General features: G+C 41.9%; 8 protein-coding genes across 8 annotated transcripts; 6 read left to right on the top strand and 2 right to left on the bottom strand.

Moving 5' to 3' along the window:
- Positions 1–1,513: 1,513 nt before the first annotated feature.
- Positions 1,514–2,146, top strand: LOC308109995 (histone H1-like; the record flags this gene model as incomplete). Its single annotated transcript, XM_080463979.1, has 1 exon — positions 1,514–2,146. One exon carries the CDS (start codon positions 1,514–1,516, stop codon positions 2,144–2,146), a length of 633 nt encoding a protein of 210 aa, XP_080320105.1.
- A 1,313-nt stretch (positions 2,147–3,459) lies between these two features.
- LOC308110005 (histone H3.2) lies at positions 3,460–3,884 on the top strand (the record flags this gene model as incomplete). Its single annotated transcript, XM_080463989.1, has 1 exon — positions 3,460–3,884. Exon 1 carries the CDS (start codon positions 3,474–3,476, stop codon positions 3,882–3,884), a length of 411 nt encoding a protein of 136 aa, XP_080320115.1. The 5' UTR covers positions 3,460–3,473.
- A 1,204-nt stretch (positions 3,885–5,088) lies between these two features.
- LOC308109601 (histone H2B 1/2) lies at positions 5,089–5,463 on the top strand (the record flags this gene model as incomplete). The annotated part of the gene is made up of 1 exon (XM_080463285.1): positions 5,089–5,463. The coding sequence occupies one exon, from the start codon at positions 5,089–5,091 to the stop codon at positions 5,461–5,463; it is 375 nt and encodes a 124-aa protein (XP_080319411.1).
- A 2,727-nt stretch (positions 5,464–8,190) lies between these two features.
- LOC308110252 (histone H4) lies at positions 8,191–8,502 on the top strand (the record flags this gene model as incomplete). The annotated part of the gene is made up of 1 exon (XM_080464443.1): positions 8,191–8,502. The coding sequence occupies one exon, from the start codon at positions 8,191–8,193 to the stop codon at positions 8,500–8,502; it is 312 nt and encodes a 103-aa protein (XP_080320569.1).
- Positions 8,503–9,469: 967 nt separating this feature from the next.
- On the top strand, positions 9,470–9,844 carry LOC308109999 (histone H2B 1/2-like; the record flags this gene model as incomplete). Its single annotated transcript, XM_080463983.1, has 1 exon — positions 9,470–9,844. The coding sequence occupies one exon, from the start codon at positions 9,470–9,472 to the stop codon at positions 9,842–9,844; it is 375 nt and encodes a 124-aa protein (XP_080320109.1).
- Positions 9,845–10,383: 539 nt separating this feature from the next.
- LOC308109998 (histone H2A) lies at positions 10,384–10,770 on the top strand (the record flags this gene model as incomplete). The annotated part of the gene is made up of 1 exon (XM_080463982.1): positions 10,384–10,770. The coding sequence occupies one exon, from the start codon at positions 10,384–10,386 to the stop codon at positions 10,768–10,770; it is 387 nt and encodes a 128-aa protein (XP_080320108.1).
- Positions 10,771–13,321: 2,551 nt separating this feature from the next.
- Positions 13,322–13,696, bottom strand: LOC308110000 (histone H2B 1/2-like; the record flags this gene model as incomplete). The annotated part of the gene is made up of 1 exon (XM_080463984.1): positions 13,322–13,696. One exon carries the CDS (start codon positions 13,694–13,696, stop codon positions 13,322–13,324), a length of 375 nt encoding a protein of 124 aa, XP_080320110.1.
- Positions 13,697–16,665: 2,969 nt separating this feature from the next.
- LOC308109997 (histone H1-like) lies at positions 16,666–17,274 on the bottom strand (the record flags this gene model as incomplete). Its single annotated transcript, XM_080463981.1, has 1 exon — positions 16,666–17,274. The coding sequence occupies one exon, from the start codon at positions 17,272–17,274 to the stop codon at positions 16,666–16,668; it is 609 nt and encodes a 202-aa protein (XP_080320107.1).
- Between the last annotated feature and the right edge of the window lie 2,816 nt (positions 17,275–20,090).

A 20,090-nucleotide genomic window follows, 5' to 3' on the forward strand; every position in this document is an offset into this window, starting at 1 on the left:
CATTTAATGCACCTAAATCCTTAGTGGAGTGAATTATTCATTCCACAGTTAATAATGTGTTATTCTCAATGTTTTTTCTCACAAGTGTAAAATGTGCAGGGAATAATTTTATTCTTACATTTGTTATATAACAGAGAAAAGCAGATGAATGATATGAAAAATTAATTTTGAGAGACTTTCTCGCATTCAATATCTATCAGATATGTTTGTTCATCCACAAGTTCCTTTACAGAAGCCAAGATCTTCCTGACACTTCCAAAATGTCTTTACTTCCTCATATAAGGTTCAATCATATCTTACTACGCACAATAACAATATATATATTTAGCCTTTACTCTTACATGATGCTATCAATTTCTTCACAGTATACATTTTTCTATCATTAATTTGGGGATTTTCAGAGATTACTTTTGTTTCCATTGTCTCTCCACTGATCAGGATCATTCTGTACTTCACATCCTATGTCATTTTCTTTTCCTTTTTTCCCCATTCAACAGCAATTATTCTGCTGCCTTCATCTCCTTATTTTTATTTTCTCAAAGTGTATTTGTTAGCTATATAAATATGAATTGTTTGTGATACTTGAAAAGGGAGGAAGTCTTGCTTCGATGCCTTTTCGCACCATTGTTGTAAACCTGTGTTAAGTAAACAAACTAAACAAAAGCTAAACTGAACATGTCTGAGGGAAGAAATGAACTGACTATAAGAACTCACTTCCATCAATTCAAAACAAAAGATCGACACACTATGAATGTATTCCAATATTAAAAGAGAAATTTGATGTTATACTGTGAACACAACCAACTTAATTCCTTAAACAATAATACAACTTTTTTTTCCTTGTTTATTTTCTTATGTTGAACCTCGAAATGATCACGTTGACAATGTTTTTTTCCTGTCAATAATAAAAGTTTAAAGTAATAACCTGAATGAGCTCTCCCTACAGCTGATGTCAGAAACGAGCTGGCTGCGCTCTGCTTCCGCCTCCATCAGTGTGTTTGCTGCTCCTACAAAATCATCACTTTACCACAAAGTGCTCATCAGCAGTGGAAAGTTTCTGCTCGGACTCTGTGAAAAAGCGTGTGCTGAAGCTGTAAAGTGTGTTTTGGTGGATAATTACTGCGTGCGAAAGTATTTTCTTGTAGAAAAGAGAGGCACAAGTCGCTGAGCAGCACTGAGTTCCGGGCCGAATGTGTGACTTTTGAAGGCTCCAGTAAGGAACTGCAGAGATCCTGAGGAGTGAATGTGAGCTGAACATGAAGAGACAGCAGTCCGCTGTGGGCTCCTTCAGTTTCAGTCTGCAGCGATGCTCACAAAGTCATTTGAAACTCTTTTTTCTCCGCACAGAAAACACAAGTGACGCCGTTCAGCCTGCACACAGGAGCCGGGAACTGGGTTGAGTCTCCACGGTTCTCATGATGTATTTAAGTCCCGCCTGCTGCTCGGAGATTTTCATCTGCGCTCGGACTCTCGTTGTTTGTCGACTAGAAATCTCAGCTTGTTATTTAGAAGAATGGCAGAAGTCGCTCCAGCCGCCGCTGCCGCTCCGGCAAAGCCGAAGGCCGCCAAGAAGAAGTCCGTCCCGAAGAAGGCCGGCCCCAGCGTGAGCGAGCTCATCGTGAAAGCTGTGGCCGCTTCCAAGGAGCGGAGCGGCGTGTCGCTGGCCGCCCTCAAGAAGAATCTGGCTGCCGAAGGCTACGATGTGGACAAGAACAAGGCCCGCATCAAGACCGCCGTCAAGAGCCTGGTGGCCAAGGGGACTCTGGTCCAGACCAAGGGGACCGGGGCCTCCGGCTCCTTCAAGATGAGCAAGAAGCCCGACACCAAGGACGCCAAGCCCGCAAAGAAAGCGGCTCCTAAAGCCAAGAAGCCCGCCGCCAAGAAAGCTGTAGCAGCTAAAAAGCCCAAGGCAGCAGCCAAGAAGACAGCAGCTGCTAAGAAGTCTCCCAAGAAGGCCGCGAAACCCGCAGCGGCCAAGAAACCCGCAGCTAAGAGCCCCAAGAGCCCCAAGAAGGCCACCAAGAGCCCCAAGAGGGTGGTGAAGAAGAAGGCCCCCGCAGCAAAGAAAGCACCTGCAGCCAAGAAAGCCCCTGCAAAGAAGGCTGCTAAACCCAAAGCCAAGAAGACGGCAGCCAAGAAGAAGTGAGCTCTCACTCCAACCAACACTCAGCAAAGGCTCTTCTAAGAGCCACCACAGCTTCAGTAAAGAGATCAGTCCTGAATATCAGCACCTTGTTCACACTACAATGTCAACACTGCACATTGTCCCCATACACCTGTCTGTCCAGAGGACATCCTTTAATAATCTGACTGACATTGTTGGAACTTGTTCTAGCCACTTACTACACCTGCAGCTCAATATGCTATTTTCACTCATTAGTTCATCATTACATTAGTCTGAACTAATATAAGATGTAGGGTAATGAATGACTTGACTAATAAGTGGAAGTTCCACTGTTGCACATGAAGTAATAGGGGAATTAATTACTTTTCAAGATCAATTCAGACTTTGTTATATAGCACAGCTGTACAATGAAATGTATAACTTATTTTTTACAGGATAAGAATAAATTTACATAGAAACCCACCCATCTGCCCTCCCCTGCAAACAAGCATTTTAAAGATGGTTTACTTAAAAGGAAAGTCTTGAGCCTGCTTTTCAAAACATGAACATTGTGTGCAACAATGTCAACACTGCACATTGTCCCCGTACACCTCTTCAGAGGACTGACCACCTAAACAAATTTGTTTTAGTTGCTGAGGGAGTTCAATTCAGACTGTATAGCACAGGTACAATGAAATAGCACATTTCTATTAAAACAAATGTACAGTGAAACCCTCCCATCCGCCCTCCCTCTGCATAACCTGAGTATATGCAGTATAGTAGTATTGAACCTGTTTATAAAAACGAACAATGTCTGGCAGGCTGATTCATAAACGTGGTGGGTAGCTGAAGAGCAGCCTCAATGAGATATTTTAACCTTTGAGTTTGTGCTTAGGACATAAAGGGTGGGAGTTATTTACAAAAGACCTAGTGCAAATTTGAATAAGTTTGCAGTTTAAAGCCAAATCAATATTTTTTTTCAACAATTTGCACAATTCCTTTTTTTATTTTTCTTTTAAACACAAAACAGACAGTGGAGCATTTCACTTCCTGCAATGGGATCATTTTGCACATAACTTTCCTGAAGTAAAAACAACGTGTCTATAAAAGATTTTTCACTTTAGTCCAGTTTAGTTTGTTCATCACACAGCAGCAGCTTGCAGCAGAGGGAGAGCTGCTCTTACTTTACGCGGCACCTTCAACTGACTGTCCTCCAATCAACAGCTCAGTCTCAGCTGGGGCTTCTCCTCGTGACGCTGCTGACCAATCAGACTGAGTGACGTCACGGTGTCCCAGCTGGTCTCACTGCTTAAGAGCAGCGAGTCTCCGCTCTGACTCCACTTGTCTTTACACAGAGAAAGCAGAAAGAATGGCTCGTACCAAGCAGACCGCCCGTAAATCTACTGGAGGCAAAGCTCCCAGGAAGCAGCTGGCCACCAAGGCTGCCCGCAAGAGCGCCCCGGCCACCGGCGGAGTGAAGAAGCCTCACCGTTACAGGCCCGGTACCGTGGCTCTCCGAGAGATCCGTCGCTACCAGAAATCCACCGAGCTGCTGATCCGCAAGCTGCCCTTCCAGCGCCTGGTGCGAGAGATCGCTCAGGACTTCAAGACCGACCTGCGCTTCCAGAGCTCTGCTGTCATGGCTCTGCAGGAGGCCAGCGAGGCTTACCTGGTGGGCCTGTTCGAGGACACCAACCTGTGCGCCATCCACGCCAAGAGGGTCACCATCATGCCCAAAGACATCCAGCTGGCCCGCCGCATCCGTGGAGAGAGAGCTTAAAGCTTAAAGCTTCAGTCTGCTGCTCGGAATGTAAACCACAACGGCTCTTTTAAGAGCCTCCACACTACTTCAGAGAGCTGCTTCCTCGATTGATATAACTATTCCTCTCTTCCGTTCCTCTATAACCAAACTGTATGAAACTTATTTCCACCTTGTCTACTGGGAGGCAGCTATCCCACAATCTTCTTTCCTCGTACTGGAAGCAGACATTGTGGAAAGCAGTTTTCTGAACTGACTTTGACATAAATACAATCTGAGACACTAATGCTCCTGCTCATTAATTATTTTTGAAAACTTGAAATACAAGACTTGCATACTAGTTTCATGTTTTCTTTATAGTTAGCAAATTTCCTTTATTGAAATGTTAATATCTGATTTTATTCCAAGCATTTAAAGGTCCCTTTATGCACTTAAATGCATAAGATTCATCAGCTTGCTGTACTATAGATAATTTGATTTGCAGTAGAGAAGAAATGCTTGATACTTCAGAGAGCTGCTTCCTCACATTGTGTTTCTATGGTCTGTTAATATAACTAAGTCTATACATTTCATCTTAATCTTGATTGATTTAACATGAAGGCAGCAACTTTTCTTTTTCTCCATGTAGTTTTTATTCTATTAATTCAAATTATTTCATGCAGTTCCAGAGTAAAGGACCATTCATGCACAAACTGAAACACAAAGATTTATCCGCATGTTGTACTGGATTTGGATTTGCAGTACAGAACAAATGTTTCGGTTATTTTCTCGTACCCATTGACTTCAAATTCCAAATGATTGTGATCACTTTTATGATAATCAGCACATGGACCTCTTCCTTTTCGTTTTTCTTTTTGGCATTTTTCAGGATGCTTTTTGCAGCATGTTGATAACTGGTCACTTTTAGTATCAAGCATCTGTGGGTCACCTCACTGTTTTATTCACCTTTTAACAAAGCCTCTCTGAATTTATTCTCATTCAGCTCACATTGCCTCTCGGCTGAATTTGTAGAAGAGAAAGCTACCACTTCCATTAACTGGAGCGCAGAATAACGGCCGAAGAAAGTTTCCATGGAAACAAGAAGATCCCCCCCCCCCCAACCATGTCATTAGCTGGACCAATCACCACTGAGCGACAGCACAGTGTTATTTACATGCAGAGTCTATAAGAGCAGTCTCTCAGACGTCATCCGCCATTCATTGCTGCGAAGTATCGGAGGATCAAGATGCCTGAACCAGCCAAATCCGCGCCCAAGAAGGGCTCCAAGAAAGCCGTGACCAAGACCGCCGGCAAAGGAGGCAAGAAGAGGAGAAAGACCAGGAAGGAGAGCTACGCCATCTACGTGTACAAGGTGCTGAAGCAGGTCCACCCCGACACCGGCATCTCGTCCAAGGCCATGAGCATCATGAACTCGTTCGTCAACGACATCTTTGAGCGCATCGCTTCTGAGGCGTCTCGTCTGGCTCACTACAACAAGCGCTCCACCATCACTTCCAGGGAGATCCAGACCGCCGTGCGTCTCCTGCTGCCCGGTGAGCTGGCCAAGCACGCTGTGTCTGAGGGCACCAAGGCCGTCACCAAGTACACCAGCTCCAAGTAAACCGCTCTGCTGCTCTTAAACCCAACGGCTCTTCTAAGAGCCACCCACTTCATCTAAGAGATTCATTTCTGATTGAATTGTACTGGTTAAACATACATTATGCCTACCACCTCCTTGTATATAAATTGGGATATTGAGAAGACAAATAACATGTGAATTTAACTTTTTATAAAAGCTGTCTCTTACTTTGTCATGAGCAAAATTATCAAATATTACTTTCAGTGAGATATGTTTAGCACTGATTCCAAAACGGAAAATGTGTGAATATCCCATTCATGTGTATGTACAAGATAAGCAAAACCATCATAAATCATTATTGTGGTAGACTCAGTGGTAGTCAGTCGTCCAATAACCGGAGGGTTGGCGGTTCGAATCCCGCTCTATCAAAAGACCTCGTCGTTGTGTCCTTGGGCAAGGCACTTTACCCACATTAACTCGTATGGATGGCACATGAATATTGGTGGTGGTCGGAGGGGCTGACTGCGCAAAATTGCAGCCACGCCCCTGTCAGCATGCCCCTGGACATCACTAGTGGGACTGGTGTGAATGAATAATGGTCTCTGTATGCGCTTTGAGTCAGCTTGAAAAAAGCGCAATATAAATCCAAGCCATTATTCTTATATACAAAACTGTTAATGCTCCATTTTTAATGAGTTGAACGTTGCAAATCAAATTAGCTTTATTTTGTAAAGCTGGATTTAATGACCTCTGCAGCAAAACATTAGGTTGCCATGTTGGCTGACCAGTAGCCACCAAACTGGTAAAGAGGATTACTTGCTGGTAAAATATTAATTTAATTAACTTTCTCTCTTTTCCTAGTTCTCTCTTTCCACGAGTGTGTGCTTGTGCGTGTGCTCTCTCTCGCTCTCTCTCTCTTCATGTAATAAGTTTTAACTTTATTCCTAGAAATATTCAAATTCTCAAAGTGGTGAACCCACACTAACAAAACCCAGACTTATGTTAGATGTTTATTAATTAATGTATTCATTTTATTTTATTATTTTGCTAATGTAGGAGAGAAACAGTTCCGCGCAAAGCTAAAAGGAAGTTATATAAATAGTCTGAATTTAAATATAGTCTGTGTTGAGTCAACATCAATTATATGGTTTTTACTGAATAAATATACATTACAGGCTTTAGCCTTCATTAGAAAAACAATGTGATTAATTGCAATTAATTACAGAACATTTTGCAATAAAAAAATTTTAATCGATTGACAGCACACACACATGCACACATGCACACCTATTATTGTTTATTGGATCATTTTGAACATGCACCAAAGCTGCAATATACATTTTTATTGTTATTGTTTCTAATATAGAACTACTGCTACCCAAATAACATGCAATGAGAAAATGTTGTCATGTCATGTTTACAACTGTATTAAAGCAGGAAGAGTTCAGCACCACGGACAGCAACCAGACAGTTTAGAAACATGGGAAATTGTTTAGATTTGAATTAAAACGTCATGGTGGTCTATCTCTAACTACACCAACTTTACTGTGTCTGCCGTCGCTGTGTAAAAGGGCATCTTTTCCAAAACTTTTCAAAAACAAGAATGCAAAAAAAAAAAAAATAACATTGTCACGTGAAACATTGCAGTGTAAATTATGCCATAAAAAGAACACCCAAAGAACAGCTCAACAACATCCTGGAAATATTAATAACCCCCTTAAATTGTTTGTGTCACATCTGTCAGAGTATCCCTGTAGAAAGCTCCAAAACACTGGTTCCTAGTTTTAAAATGTGCATTTTCAAACCGAATGTAAGACAAACATTGAGTAGACTGCCTCTTTTTGTGTCAAGGGAGAATTTATTGATTGATTTGCTTGTCACTTGTGGTGAGAATCTGATATAAAACCCTCTGTATATATTTAGCAATTCAGCACTATTTGCAACTTTTTCACTTTAAGATGTTGCAAGTTGTGTCTGTGAAAATCACTTCCTGTCCAACATCACGCACAAAGGTAGTCTCACAGTACGTCCGAAAAGTCCCTCCTAACTCTTTAACTATGGACTTAACTTAACCCCGTGGATGACGTCACTGGGTTAAGGAAAGGTGTAAGGAGGCTTCCTAAAGTAGTTAGTGAAAGGCGATCACGTTAGTGTGACAGTCGGACAGCACTTTCACTTAGTGACGTCATAATAATGCGACGGCGGCGCAAGTTAGTGACGTCAACCATGGTGGGGAAAGAGCTACAAGTTTCCGAAAATGAACTACAAAAAGTGCATTTGAGTTTTCATCGTGAGTTTCCCTAAACACTCGGATGAGCGGGTCCCTTTAAATGTTGTCGCTGTAAGGAATTGTGGGGCAGCATGAGCTCGCCTCCTTTGCGAAAGGATGCATCAGTGGTTCCTAAGCTAAAGGAGGCTCTAAAGGAAGCAACGAGCCTCCTTTCCTTAGCTTATTGAGAACTCACACAGTCCTTATCATGGCCGCCACACAAAACACTTCCGGGGTTAAGGACAAGTCGATAGTTAAGGAGTTAGGAGGGACAATTCAGACGTACCGTTAGTCTGACACTTTGATGGTTGATTCTCTTGATGTCCACCAGGAGGCAGCGGCCCAATAACCTTCCCCTCTTTCCCACACCACAACACCACAGTGGAAATTGGTCACGTGTTCATGACCCTCTTTCTTCTCCTACGTCCTCAGATGTGATATATATCTGCATGTCAGTGCAGCATTGAACTCATTCGATATTACAACTTTGAATAGTGAAAATGAGCGGCAGAGGAAAGGGAGGAAAAGGACTCGGCAAAGGAGGCGCTAAGCGTCACCGTAAAGTTCTCCGTGATAACATCCAGGGAATCACCAAGCCCGCTATCCGCCGTCTGGCTCGCCGCGGTGGAGTGAAGCGGATCTCCGGTCTCATCTACGAGGAGACCCGCGGTGTGTTGAAGGTCTTCCTGGAGAACGTCATCCGTGATGCCGTCACCTACACCGAGCACGCCAAGAGGAAGACCGTGACCGCCATGGATGTGGTGTATGCTCTCAAGAGGCAGGGACGTACTCTGTACGGCTTCGGAGGTTAAGCTGCTGCAGCATCCTTACAACAACCAAAGGCCCTTTTCAGGGCCACACACTTATCTTGAAGAGCTTAATCTCTTACTACTTAACTCAATGCGATTATGCTGATAACGCTTGGTGTAGCATTAAAAAAATATTTCTAGCGATGCCTTATTCTGAAGTGATTTCTGATTATAAGTGTATAGCACTAGCTAGCCTGTTTCTGGCTAGAAAACGACCTAAATGAGCATCACCTTCAACTGTAATCAAAGAACATATTGAAAAGCAGTTGGTGAATGTGTAGCTGTTTGACATAAGAATCGATCAAAATGAATAGTGTATTTGCACATATCACTGGAAAAACATTTATCTCAAAGTCTACACTTTTAGTTCAATTGATCGAGAAGATAATACTGTCTTAAAACACGAACAGAAACAGTGAGTGAACTTGTTTCACGTCTTCACATTCAGACTTCTTTAATCACAAAACAAATAGCAGCCACTCACATCAACTAGTCTGTTGACTTGTCACAATTAATCAGTTAATCATGGGTTACATTTTTTTAAACTTTTCTCCACATTATGTGAGCATGTCGTAAACATTCTCTTTTATCTGAGCTCATCTCCTTTGTTAGATTTGAGTGTTTTCTGATTGTGAACACCGTGAAGCAATGACACAGATCTCAGCTCACTCCTGACTTCAAACACCTGCTGCTTTGGTCAGGAACACTCCACTGATGCATCACATATATAAATATTACACTTATCAATGTTGCATACATCCAGTGTGTTCTTATTTTCCCGCTTATACAAATTATTGGAATTGGCGGGCAGTCTAACGGTCAGACCCACAAAAACAAGATCCCTCCCTCTCAGCATAAGGGGTAGAACCAATCACAGACAGGGGACAGCACAGCGTGCTCTGAGTGCAGCCTCTATAAGAAAGACTCTCTCCGCCCTCCTGACACCAGTATTGAGCTTTAGAGTATCAAAATGCCCGAACCCGCCAAACCTGCGCCCAAGAAGGGCTCCAAGAAGGCCGTGAGCAAGACCGCCGGCAAAGGAGGCAAGAAGAGGAGAAAGCCCAGGAAGGAGAGCTACGCCATCTACGTGTACAAGGTGCTGAAGCAGGTCCACCCCGACACCGGCATCTCGTCCAAGGCCATGAGCATCATGAACTCGTTCGTCAACGACATCTTTGAGCGTATCGCCTCTGAGGCGTCTCGTCTGGCTCACTACAACAAGCGCTCCACCATCTCTTCCAGGGAGATCCAGACCGCCGTGCGTCTCCTGCTGCCCGGTGAGCTGGCCAAGCACGCAGTGTCTGAGGGCACCAAGGCCGTCACCAAGTACACCAGCTCCAAGTAAACAGCTCTGCTGCTCCAAACCCAACGGCTCTTTTAAGAGCCACCCACTTCATCTGGAGAGATTCCTTTATGACCGAGTTTGACATAAATATTTTAGTATATAACTAACGGTCTTGAATATAGTCTGAAGGTTTGCATCAGTACACAGCGTTTCTTATTCCCCAGTGTTATTTCTCCAGTTTCTTTTTTCCTCCTGAAGGAATTCAGACTTTCTCATTCTATTCTATTTATCTGTGCTGATATCTCATCCTTGATTCCTCTCGTCTCTTTCACATATGCACTCTGAAATATCCTTTAATATTTTAATTGGCTGGCTCTGTTTGACCAGAGACCCTGATCAAAACCCCTCCTCAGTGAGAGCTGCTGATTGGAGGAAAGTGGATTCAAAGTGTCTGAAGTTAAGCGCGTGTGACTCTGCTGAAGCTCCTCTCATTGGTGCGTCAAGGACTGGCTCGCGCGCTCCGCCCTGATATAACAAAGACTTCAGCCACACAGCGTTACAGTTTGACTGAGAATCAACTCGACAAACACTCCGACAAAATGAGCGGCAGAGGAAAGACCGGCGGTAAAGCCAGAGCGAAGGCCAAGACCCGCTCGTCCCGTGCAGGACTCCAGTTCCCGGTGGGTCGTGTCCACAGGCTGCTGCGTAAAGGAAACTACGCTCAGCGTGTGGGAGCCGGCGCTCCCGTGTACCTGGCGGCGGTGCTGGAGTACCTGACCGCTGAGATCCTGGAGCTGGCTGGAAACGCTGCCCGCGACAACAAGAAGACCAGAATCATCCCCCGTCACCTGCAGCTGGCGGTGCGCAACGACGAGGAGCTCAACAAGCTGCTGGGTGGAGTGACCATCGCTCAGGGCGGCGTGCTGCCCAACATCCAGGCTGTGCTGCTGCCCAAGAAGACCGAGAAGGCCACCAAGGCCAAGTAAACACGGACACTGACCGACAAAACACAACGGCTCTTTTAAGAGCCACGCAGTTCTCTCAAAGAGCAACAAATCCTGTTACCAACGTATCCATGGTGACGCTCATGAAATGTTGAATTGATACTGTCTTTGAGTTCTTCCATAAAATGTGCAACCAGAAAAAGGAAATGAAGTTGCAGTTTGATTGAACTATTCATTTTTGAGTCAGATAATGCAGATATGAATGACAAAGCATTTTTGCAAATGCGTTGTCCTATTCAAATTTGATTTGATTGAATTTCTTTTGAAAATTAAATCTCAGTGTAATTTGTTTTCATTAGGTCACAGAATAAGCAGCCTTGTCCAAAAAATGAAAATGCAGTTTGGATGATTGATCATCAATTTATTTTTTGAGTCAAAAATTGCAGTTTAATCTGACATTTCTGTTAATACATTTCAAGTAGATTTTTGCGCTATATTCACTTCCATAAAGGTCATATGTGTTTGGTTATATAGAATAATATTTGGGGGCCTAAATGTTTTTAGCAATTTAATATTTTATTGTGGGATTTCTATTAACATGAACTAAAATGATATGCATTTAGTGTATACTTAATCTTTATACTTAAAAAAAAATTGGCTAAGTTGATTGGCCAAATGACATTTTATCACCAAAGCCATGTTGGCGAGCAGGAGGTCAACAGTGCAATGATAATGTTAAGTCATTTTTTCACTCCTGGATTGTTATTTATATGAGATATAAAAGACTAAAAACCATGCATGGCCTGAAATTCTCTAAACATTGTCCATTATCATAGGCGCAGGTATTCGGCTGGTATGCATTTCTGCTACCCTTTCATATATGATACAAATAACTTTACTGTACTTGAAACAAGTCTAAGGACAAGCAACAATAATGTAATTGAACCATAGAAAAATTGTCCACACAGAAAAAAACACCAACCTGATATGAAATGGGCACTGCAGTCTGGAGTTGGCTCCCAGTCTTTTCACAGCTGCAATCTTCTCTCAGGGTCGACAGAGAAACAAAATGAGGAGTGCAGACAAGATGCCCACCTTCTCTGATATCAGAGAGATAACAAAATGCAAACAATCGCGATTTGCCCTTGGCTGCATTGCACAAACACTGCAAGGGCACTAAGGCCGTCATAACTTCTTCCTTTCCAGATGGACAGAAACACTTTGTCAGATGTCTAATCGGTAATATGTTCTAAAGCTGTTGGATTTTTAATAATCAGGTTCCAGATGTTGGAGTTTGTTTAAATCACTGCACTTTAAGAGAGAATCTAAGATAAAGTTCAGTTGCGTAACAGAAGTGACTGTTTCTGCATGTTCAGTCTATTGTAATAGAATACATGTATCTGTCTTTATTTGTTTTATTTCCAATAGTTTCATTTCATAATCATGATTGTACATTATTAGATACATGATATATGTCATATTTTTTAAAATGTGATGTATTCATACATTTTCGATAGATAATTATCCTAAATATAATAGTGCTAACAAATATTTATTTTTGGAGCAGGGTGGGATTTAATAAGTTATGCTTCTTCCCACTCCTTTTCAAACACGCAAAATGATTATATTGTCCTGTTACTAAGTCACTGTCTGACTGGTTAAATATCATTGGTTTCTTGGTGTGCACTGTTGATTTTGATATTTCAATTTGAGCATGTTCAAAATAAACAGTGTAATGAAATGAAATAACCTCAGTTTGCTTTTTTATTTGACTCTTTTCTATAAGCTATTTTGTGTTTTGGTATATTCAAATCCTGTTAAAACAACTGTGTTAAATCATAATTTGCAGAATTGCCTTAGTTTATACCAGTTGAACCAACTGGTATAAACTAAGGCAATTCTGCAAAATATCAGGTAGCTCAGCTGATTTGCATTGTATTGCTTTTGTCTTTTCCAGACGGCTTGACTCATCCAGCAAATGCAATGACATAAAGCAAATGGAAAAGACAAAAGAGAAGCATTGACAAAATGGAATAAGCAAAAACAAGACAAAAAAAAATATGATTACCTTTGTATATCTTTGTATTATTGATTCTCATATTTCCTTTTAATTTTTGGCACTCTTGTGACTCCATATCCTCCCTCTGGCTGTCTGCCTGATGAATACTGAACAAAAGTCAGCTTTCACCATGTGTATTTATATTTATTGGATTCATTCTTCCACATGCACATAAATATATGACCCATCAGTGTCTTTAGGTCTGGAACCATTTTTAAAGGTCTCACTGCATGCAATGGTTTACAATCAGGTTTGTGACAAATCAAAGAGCTTTACAGTATCCAAGTTGTGTTCACCATCTCTTTAGGTGTGTGGCCTTTGTATAAAAGGCCACACTCCAATATTAAGAACGCTGACAACAGGACGTTTAGGTCCTTGTTAAAAGGACTGCATAACCGTTTATACATGTTAGTAAACAAGTAAAACTGCTTGATAGTAAGTTTGTTAAAGTAATGGTTGTCAAAACAAAGGAATTTCTCCAGATGAAGTGGGTGGCTCTTAGAAGAGCCGTTGGGTTTGGAGCAACAGAGCGGTTTACTTGGAGCTGGTGTACTTGGTGACGGCCTTGGTGCCCTCAGACACAGCGTGCTTGGCCAGCTCACCGGGCAGCAGGAGACGCACGGCGGTCTGGATCTCCCTGGAAGTGATGGTGGAGCGCTTGTTGTAGTGAGCCAGACGAGACGCCTCAGAGGCGATGCGCTCAAAGATGTCGTTGACGAACGAGTTCATGATGCTCATGGCCTTGGACGAGATGCCGGTGTCAGGGTGGACCTGCTTCAGCACCTTGTACACGTAGATGGCGTAACTCTCCTTCCTGGTCTTTCTCCTCTTCTTGCCTCCTTTGCCGGCGGTCTTGCTCACGGCTTTCTTAGAGCCCTTCTTGGGCGCAGACTTAGCGGGTTCAGGCATTTTGATTCTCCGATACTATGCAGCAACGAATGGGGACGGATGTCAGAGAGACTGTTCTTATAGATTCTGCATGTAAATAACACTGTGCCGTCGCTCAGTGGTGATTGGTCCAGCTCATCTCTTGGGGTATTTTCTTGTTTCCCTGGAAACTGTACATTTGTCCGGCTATTCTGCACACCAGTTATTGCAACTGGTCGTTTTCTCTTCTACAGATTAAAATATAATTAATTCAGCCGAGAGACAATGTGAGCAGAATTTGAATAATTTCAAGAAGGATTTGGTGAATCAAACAGCAGTGAGGAGATCCCCAGATGCTTGATCTGAAGAGTGCACTGCAGTTAGTGTCCACATGTTGAGAAAAGCTTCCTGAAGTTTATAGAAACAGGAAAGAAAACTGACAAGAAATATGAGCAGAATGTTCATGTGCTGATATTTAAAATAGGAAAATGTTCTCAGGTGATCACAATCATTTGGAATGTGGAGTCGGAATAGGTAAAAGAGAAAATAACTGCAAACTTAGTATGAAACATTTCTTTTCTACTGCAAATTAAAATGATATTGAGTACAACGTGCTTAAGGTGATGAATCTTATTTGACAGTTTCTATGCATAAACGGTCTTTTAGACACTTTCAGGATTAAAATAGATTAAAAACATGTTAATCGCAGAGGAAATAAATTTAAGAAAATACAATGATATTTAAGAAAACACGAAGATTCTGTTTTGGTGAAATTAAATAAATGCCCTGTAGTATTTCAGATTTTCAAATAAAAAAATCTGAAACCAAGCTGGTTCACAAAAAGTGTTTCTCAACATGAAGCTCTCTAGAATTGTCTTTAAGTAAAAGTTCAGTCGGCTGCTTTAAACAAAGGTCAGCAGGAGTGAAACCAAGGACTCTCTGGAACATCGAAACTGAATGAAGGACTTTGAATTAGTGGACTAAAAAACTCACTACATGAGTTGTGGTATTGCTGCCTTCTGGTGGACAATGGGGGGAACAAGTTTCATGCTTTGTTGAATGTCTGTGTTGTGCAAAATGTTTAAAATATAATAATGCCTTAAAGGAGACATATCATGCTTTTAAATCCTTCCTTTTTACATATAAATCATACAGTTGTGGTCTATACAACACGAAACTGCAATGCTTGGGTCTGAATTCCTCATTATTAGAGCTCCACAGGCCCCTTTTCAACCCCTTTTCTGATGCGCTTCTGAGAGCAACTCGTTTTGGGGCGGTCTCTTCAAATGCAAATGAGACACTTCATACCCCTCCTCCTCTCCAGGTTGCAGAGGTGACACTCGGTTCAACGTCACCCTGTTCGGCCATCTTTGTAGTTTGATAGAACAGATACAATTATCTAGCGGCGCAGAAACTTTATATTCACACATTATTTACAAAATGTCAACAACGGAAGATTTGTCCATCCAGCCATACATGTTGGAGCCAGAGTCGGACCCGGCGGAGCGAGATGAAAATGACGATGATGCACCTTCAGAACAACGTCTTCATATGGATGTAACGCAATGGTGTGTTACTATATTTACACTAACTTCTCCATCCATGCCCACTACTACAATACTGCCTGTATTACAACGACTATTTAACACAGAAGTTACATTATAATCTAAAACGAGCACACAGCGCTAACATATGAAGACGGTGCAACTGCTAATGCTAACAAAACAATGACAGGGACGTCTTATCATCACACTTTTTAGCGTTATATACAGCTTACCGAAGTGCTCTGTTCGTCGTCTCCATAGATAGAAGGAACTGACCGCTCAATCAGACGAAGTCTTTCGGCAAATCCTTCTTTATACTGGCGGAGGTTGCTGAAGCAGTCGTCCTTAAAGTGATTCGCGCACACAAAAATGACCTTACCCACAGATGTGGGTACATTTCTGTGAAAAATAAAACTCAACCAGGCACTTCGAAAAGGTTCTGATGCTGGGAGACGGTGTAACGAAGCTTGTGGGTTACTACATCCAACAACCGAACATTTCGACTTATCCTCTCGTAACTTCGGTTGGACTACAAAATCGCAGCGAGAAACAAAAATGGCGGATTGCTCGAAACGTCGATGTCCTAATTTGGCAGTTCCGCTGAGAATACTGTGACGTCATTGTTCAAAAAACGTAATAGAGAATAGAAAAATCGAAACCGATCGCAAAATATGACCAAAACAGAATCTAAAGATATCAACGGAGCACCTGAAGAGACTACTTTGAACTTTTCTGTACTTCTAAACACTCTAAATATACACCAAAATGCATTTAAGGGCTAAAAAAGTGGATTTAGCATGATATGTCCCCTTTAAGCTTTGCAAATTCATTTATATTTGAACTAGGTCTTTATTTATTGACTATTCAAAAGTAATTTGGCAAAGAACAGTTACAAAAATAAAACATTGTTCCCACCATTATTTTCTGAGTACAGTGAAATCATGAGGCTGATTTTCAGCATAAACCACGTTTATGGACCAGCCTGCCAGAGAATCTGAAGGTTGCACACACTGTTCATGTTTTGAAAAGCAGGCTCAAGACTTTCCTTTTAAGTAATCCGTCTTTAAAATGCATGTTTGCAGGGGAGGGCAGGTGGGTTTCAATGTATATTTATTCTTATCCTGTAAAAAAAAGTTATACATTTCATTGTATTGGAACTTCCACTTAAGTTGTTTATTACCCTACTTCTTATATTAGTTCAGATTAATGTAATGACAGATTAATTTGAGTGAAAATAGCATATTGAGCTGCAGGTGTAGTAAGTGGCTAGAACAAGTTCCAACAATGTCAGTCAACAAGACAGTCAGATTATTGAAGGATGTCCTCTGGACAGACAGGTGTAAGGGGACAATGTGCAGTGTTGACATTGTAGTGTAAACAAGGTGCTGATATTCAGGACTGATCTCTTTACTGAAGCTGTGGTGGCTCTTAGAAGAGCCTTTGCTGAGTGTTGGTTGGAGTGAGAGCTCACTTCTTCTTGGCTTTGGGTTTAGCAGCCTTCTTTGCAGGGGCTTTCTTGGCTGCAGGTGCTTTCTTTGCTGCGGGGGCCTTCTTCTTCACCACCTTCTTGGGGCTCTTGGTGGCCTTCTTGGGGCTCTTGGCTGCGGGTTTCTTGGCCGCTGCGGGTTTCGCGGCCTTCTTGGGAGACTTCTTAGCAGCTGCTGTCTTCTTGGCTGCTGCCTTGGGCTTTTTAGCTGCTACAGCTTTCTTGGCGGCGGGCTTCTTGGCTTTAGGAGCCGCTTTCTTTGCGGGCTTGGCGACCTTGGTGTCGGGCTTCTTGCTCATCTTGAAGGAGCCGGAGGCCCCGGTCCCCTTGGTCTGGACCAGAGTCCCCTTGGCCACCAGGCTCTTGACGGCGGTCTTGATGCGGGCCTTGTTCTTGTCCACATCGTAGCCTTCGGCAGCCAGATTCTTTTTGAGGGCGGCCAGCGACACGCCGCTCCGCTCCTTGGAAGCGGCCACAGCTTTCACGATGAGCTCGCTCACGCTGGGGCCGGCCTTCTTCGGGACGGACTTCTTCTTGGCGGCCTTAGGCTTTGCCGGAGCGGCAGCGGCGGCTGGAGCGACTTCTGCCATTCTTCTGAATAACAAGCTGAGATTTCTAGTCGACAAACAACGAGAGTCCGAGCGCAGATGAAAATCTCCGAGCAGCAGGCGGGACTTAAATACATCATGAGAACCGTGGAGACTCAACCCAGTTCCCGGCTCCTGTGTGCAGGCTGAACGGCGTCACTTGTGTTTTCTGTGCGGAGAAAAAAGAGTTTCAAATGACTTTGTGAGCATCGCTGCAGACTGAAACTGAAGGAGCCCACAGCGGACTGCAGTCTCTTCATGTTCAGCTCACATTCACTCCTCAGGATCTCTGCAGTTCCTTACTGGAGCCTTCAAAAGTCACACATTCAGCCCGGAACTCAGCGCTGCTCAGCGACTTGTGCCTCTCTTTTCTACAAGAAAATACTTTCACACGCAGTAATTATCCACCAAAACACACTTTCCAGCTTCAGCACACGCTTTTTCACAGAGTCCGAGCAGAAACTTTCCACTGCTGATGAGCACTTTGTGGTAAAGTGATGATTTTGTAGGAGCAGCAAACACACTGATGGAGGCGGAAGCAGAGCGCAGCCAGCTCGTTTCTGACATCAGCTGTAGGGAGAGCTCATTCATATTATCACTTCATAAACATTAAAATCGTTTTTAAACAAGAATTAACGTCAACGTCTCGATCACATTAATCTCAACTTTATCATTTCGAGGTTCAACATAAGACAATAAACAAGAAAAATAGTGTTGACAGATACTCGTTTTTAAAGAAAATGCTACATGTAAATCACTCATTGTTACCAACGTTTTTAAGACTGAGCATAAGTCAATGAACACCATAATTACGTTTGATTGTTTATTATTCAAGCAAATTAACAATGTAATGATGTGTACAGCACAACAAGTCTTCACTGTCAAATTAACTGTGAAGTAAGTTATTACTGTAGGTAAGATCGCAGTTAGTCGAGGTACATGTCTCTCTCATCTCTTAATCATTTTCACAGCTTTCATCACTATGTCTCTCAATGATCGAACGGATTTATGAAGCTTAAACAGTTAAATATAGTCAAACTTGTACAAAACTTTGCAATAAGACAAATAATAGAGATCTCGAAATGTCTTGCTTTTATAATGTAAAATATATAATTTGCAACCTAGAGGCCTCAGTGAGATATCTTAAATCATTCCCTGGTCATGCATTTTTTGACAAGTTCTAAAGAAAATCCTAAAAGAAATTGAAACATTAAAATAGTATTTGATAAGGCATGTGATGCATTCTAATGATTGATGATGATTAAATTCCCTTTAAATGTCTTAGAGGAACTTTCAAACAGTCTGTGTTCAAACATTATTCAGCACAGTGAAATCAAAAAATAAATACAATTTATTGAGGTGAAGAGGACTGTGGCAGTTGAAGGAGAAACAGAAGAACCATGTCATCTATTTTATACATTCAGCACAAAGCACAGCTCTGGATAATCCATGGCTACATTCATGGCTAAATAATACATTAAATATATAATTGATTTCAATTGTTTTTATATAGAACCAATTACAACAATAAGTCATGTCACAGCACTCATCACAAAAAAGAAAATTATCCAGAAAAAACCCAACAAATCCACCTGAACGTAGACAATGCTATGCATCCTGATATAAATAAATGTTTTTTTTTCTTGATATTGTCTCCAGTGAAAATCAATTTTCCCTACTTTTGACGCAGTTCTGCCAGCTGAATCAATGAGCTATCAATGTTCTGTTCCAGCCCGCTGATGCTGGTGTCAGACCTTCCCAACACATTAAACACAGTGTCTTCCTCATGGGACAGCCGTTTAGCTGGTGATCCACCCCCTAAAAAGCTCAGTAAATGAGCATATCAGATTTAAAAACAATCACACATAATATTAAAGAAAGAGATGTCAGCAGTCATAGCTTTAATACGGTTTTATGTTCCTCCATGAGCTGTGCTAACAGCAGCCACTGCTCTTCTGTGCAGTTGGGATTCCTAGTTCTTTTTTTGGTATCTATTCCATTTGTTGTTTTCATCATCATGCCGAAACAAATGTCTTTTTATGCCACCATTAATATCAAATACATTTAGTGGTAAAAAAAACAGCGTGGACAGAAAATATAACAATAATCTAATCAATATAATAATCGGCATGTGAACATGGCAAACGTGGTACAAATAATTTTGGGGGAGTTTCATCATGACAAAATAATTTTCATGATTGCCCATTTTTATTACAGCCCAAGATATTTCATTGGTTAATTTTACTCTCCATGCATTACTATGTGCACAGGGCACTTTTTTTCTTTCTTCCTTTCTCTAACAACCAATCACTTCTTTCAGCAGACTGCATCATACTGTCATGGTACCAATCAGGTGTGTTGTTCTGGGCCAGATGAGTTGATCGGTGATCCCACAAGCATTTGTCTCTAATTCTCCAACTGGTAAAAACTGATCCTTGAAGCAAAAATCAGATGAGAAGTTGGACTTGGATGCCAATGTGTTTTATTCCCAAAAGCAGGCAAAACTCAGCGTCTTCAACCGGTTCAAGACTGACTATACAGTGTTTGATTCTGCCTTATATTCAGTTCTCTGGTCGGTCACATGGCCAAATGCATCATGCCCTTTATTTTTTGGAATGTCCATCACACACTTGGAACTAATTGTGTCTTCAAAAGTTCTCTTTGGAAAGCCCTCCCCTGTTTTTCCCTTATTTGGGTGATTTAATGGTGTCATATTCACCTGAGGGCTACTCAGCGGTCATCTTGACCTTAGTGATTTAATGGTGTTGTATGGTTGAGGGCCACTTGGCTTATTTGGCCCTGCTTATTACACGATTAGA

This window comes from Lipophrys pholis (genome assembly GCF_963383615.2).
Source record: "Lipophrys pholis genome assembly, chromosome: 5".
NCBI classification, from domain to species: Eukaryota; Metazoa; Chordata; class Actinopteri; order Blenniiformes; family Blenniidae; genus Lipophrys; species Lipophrys pholis.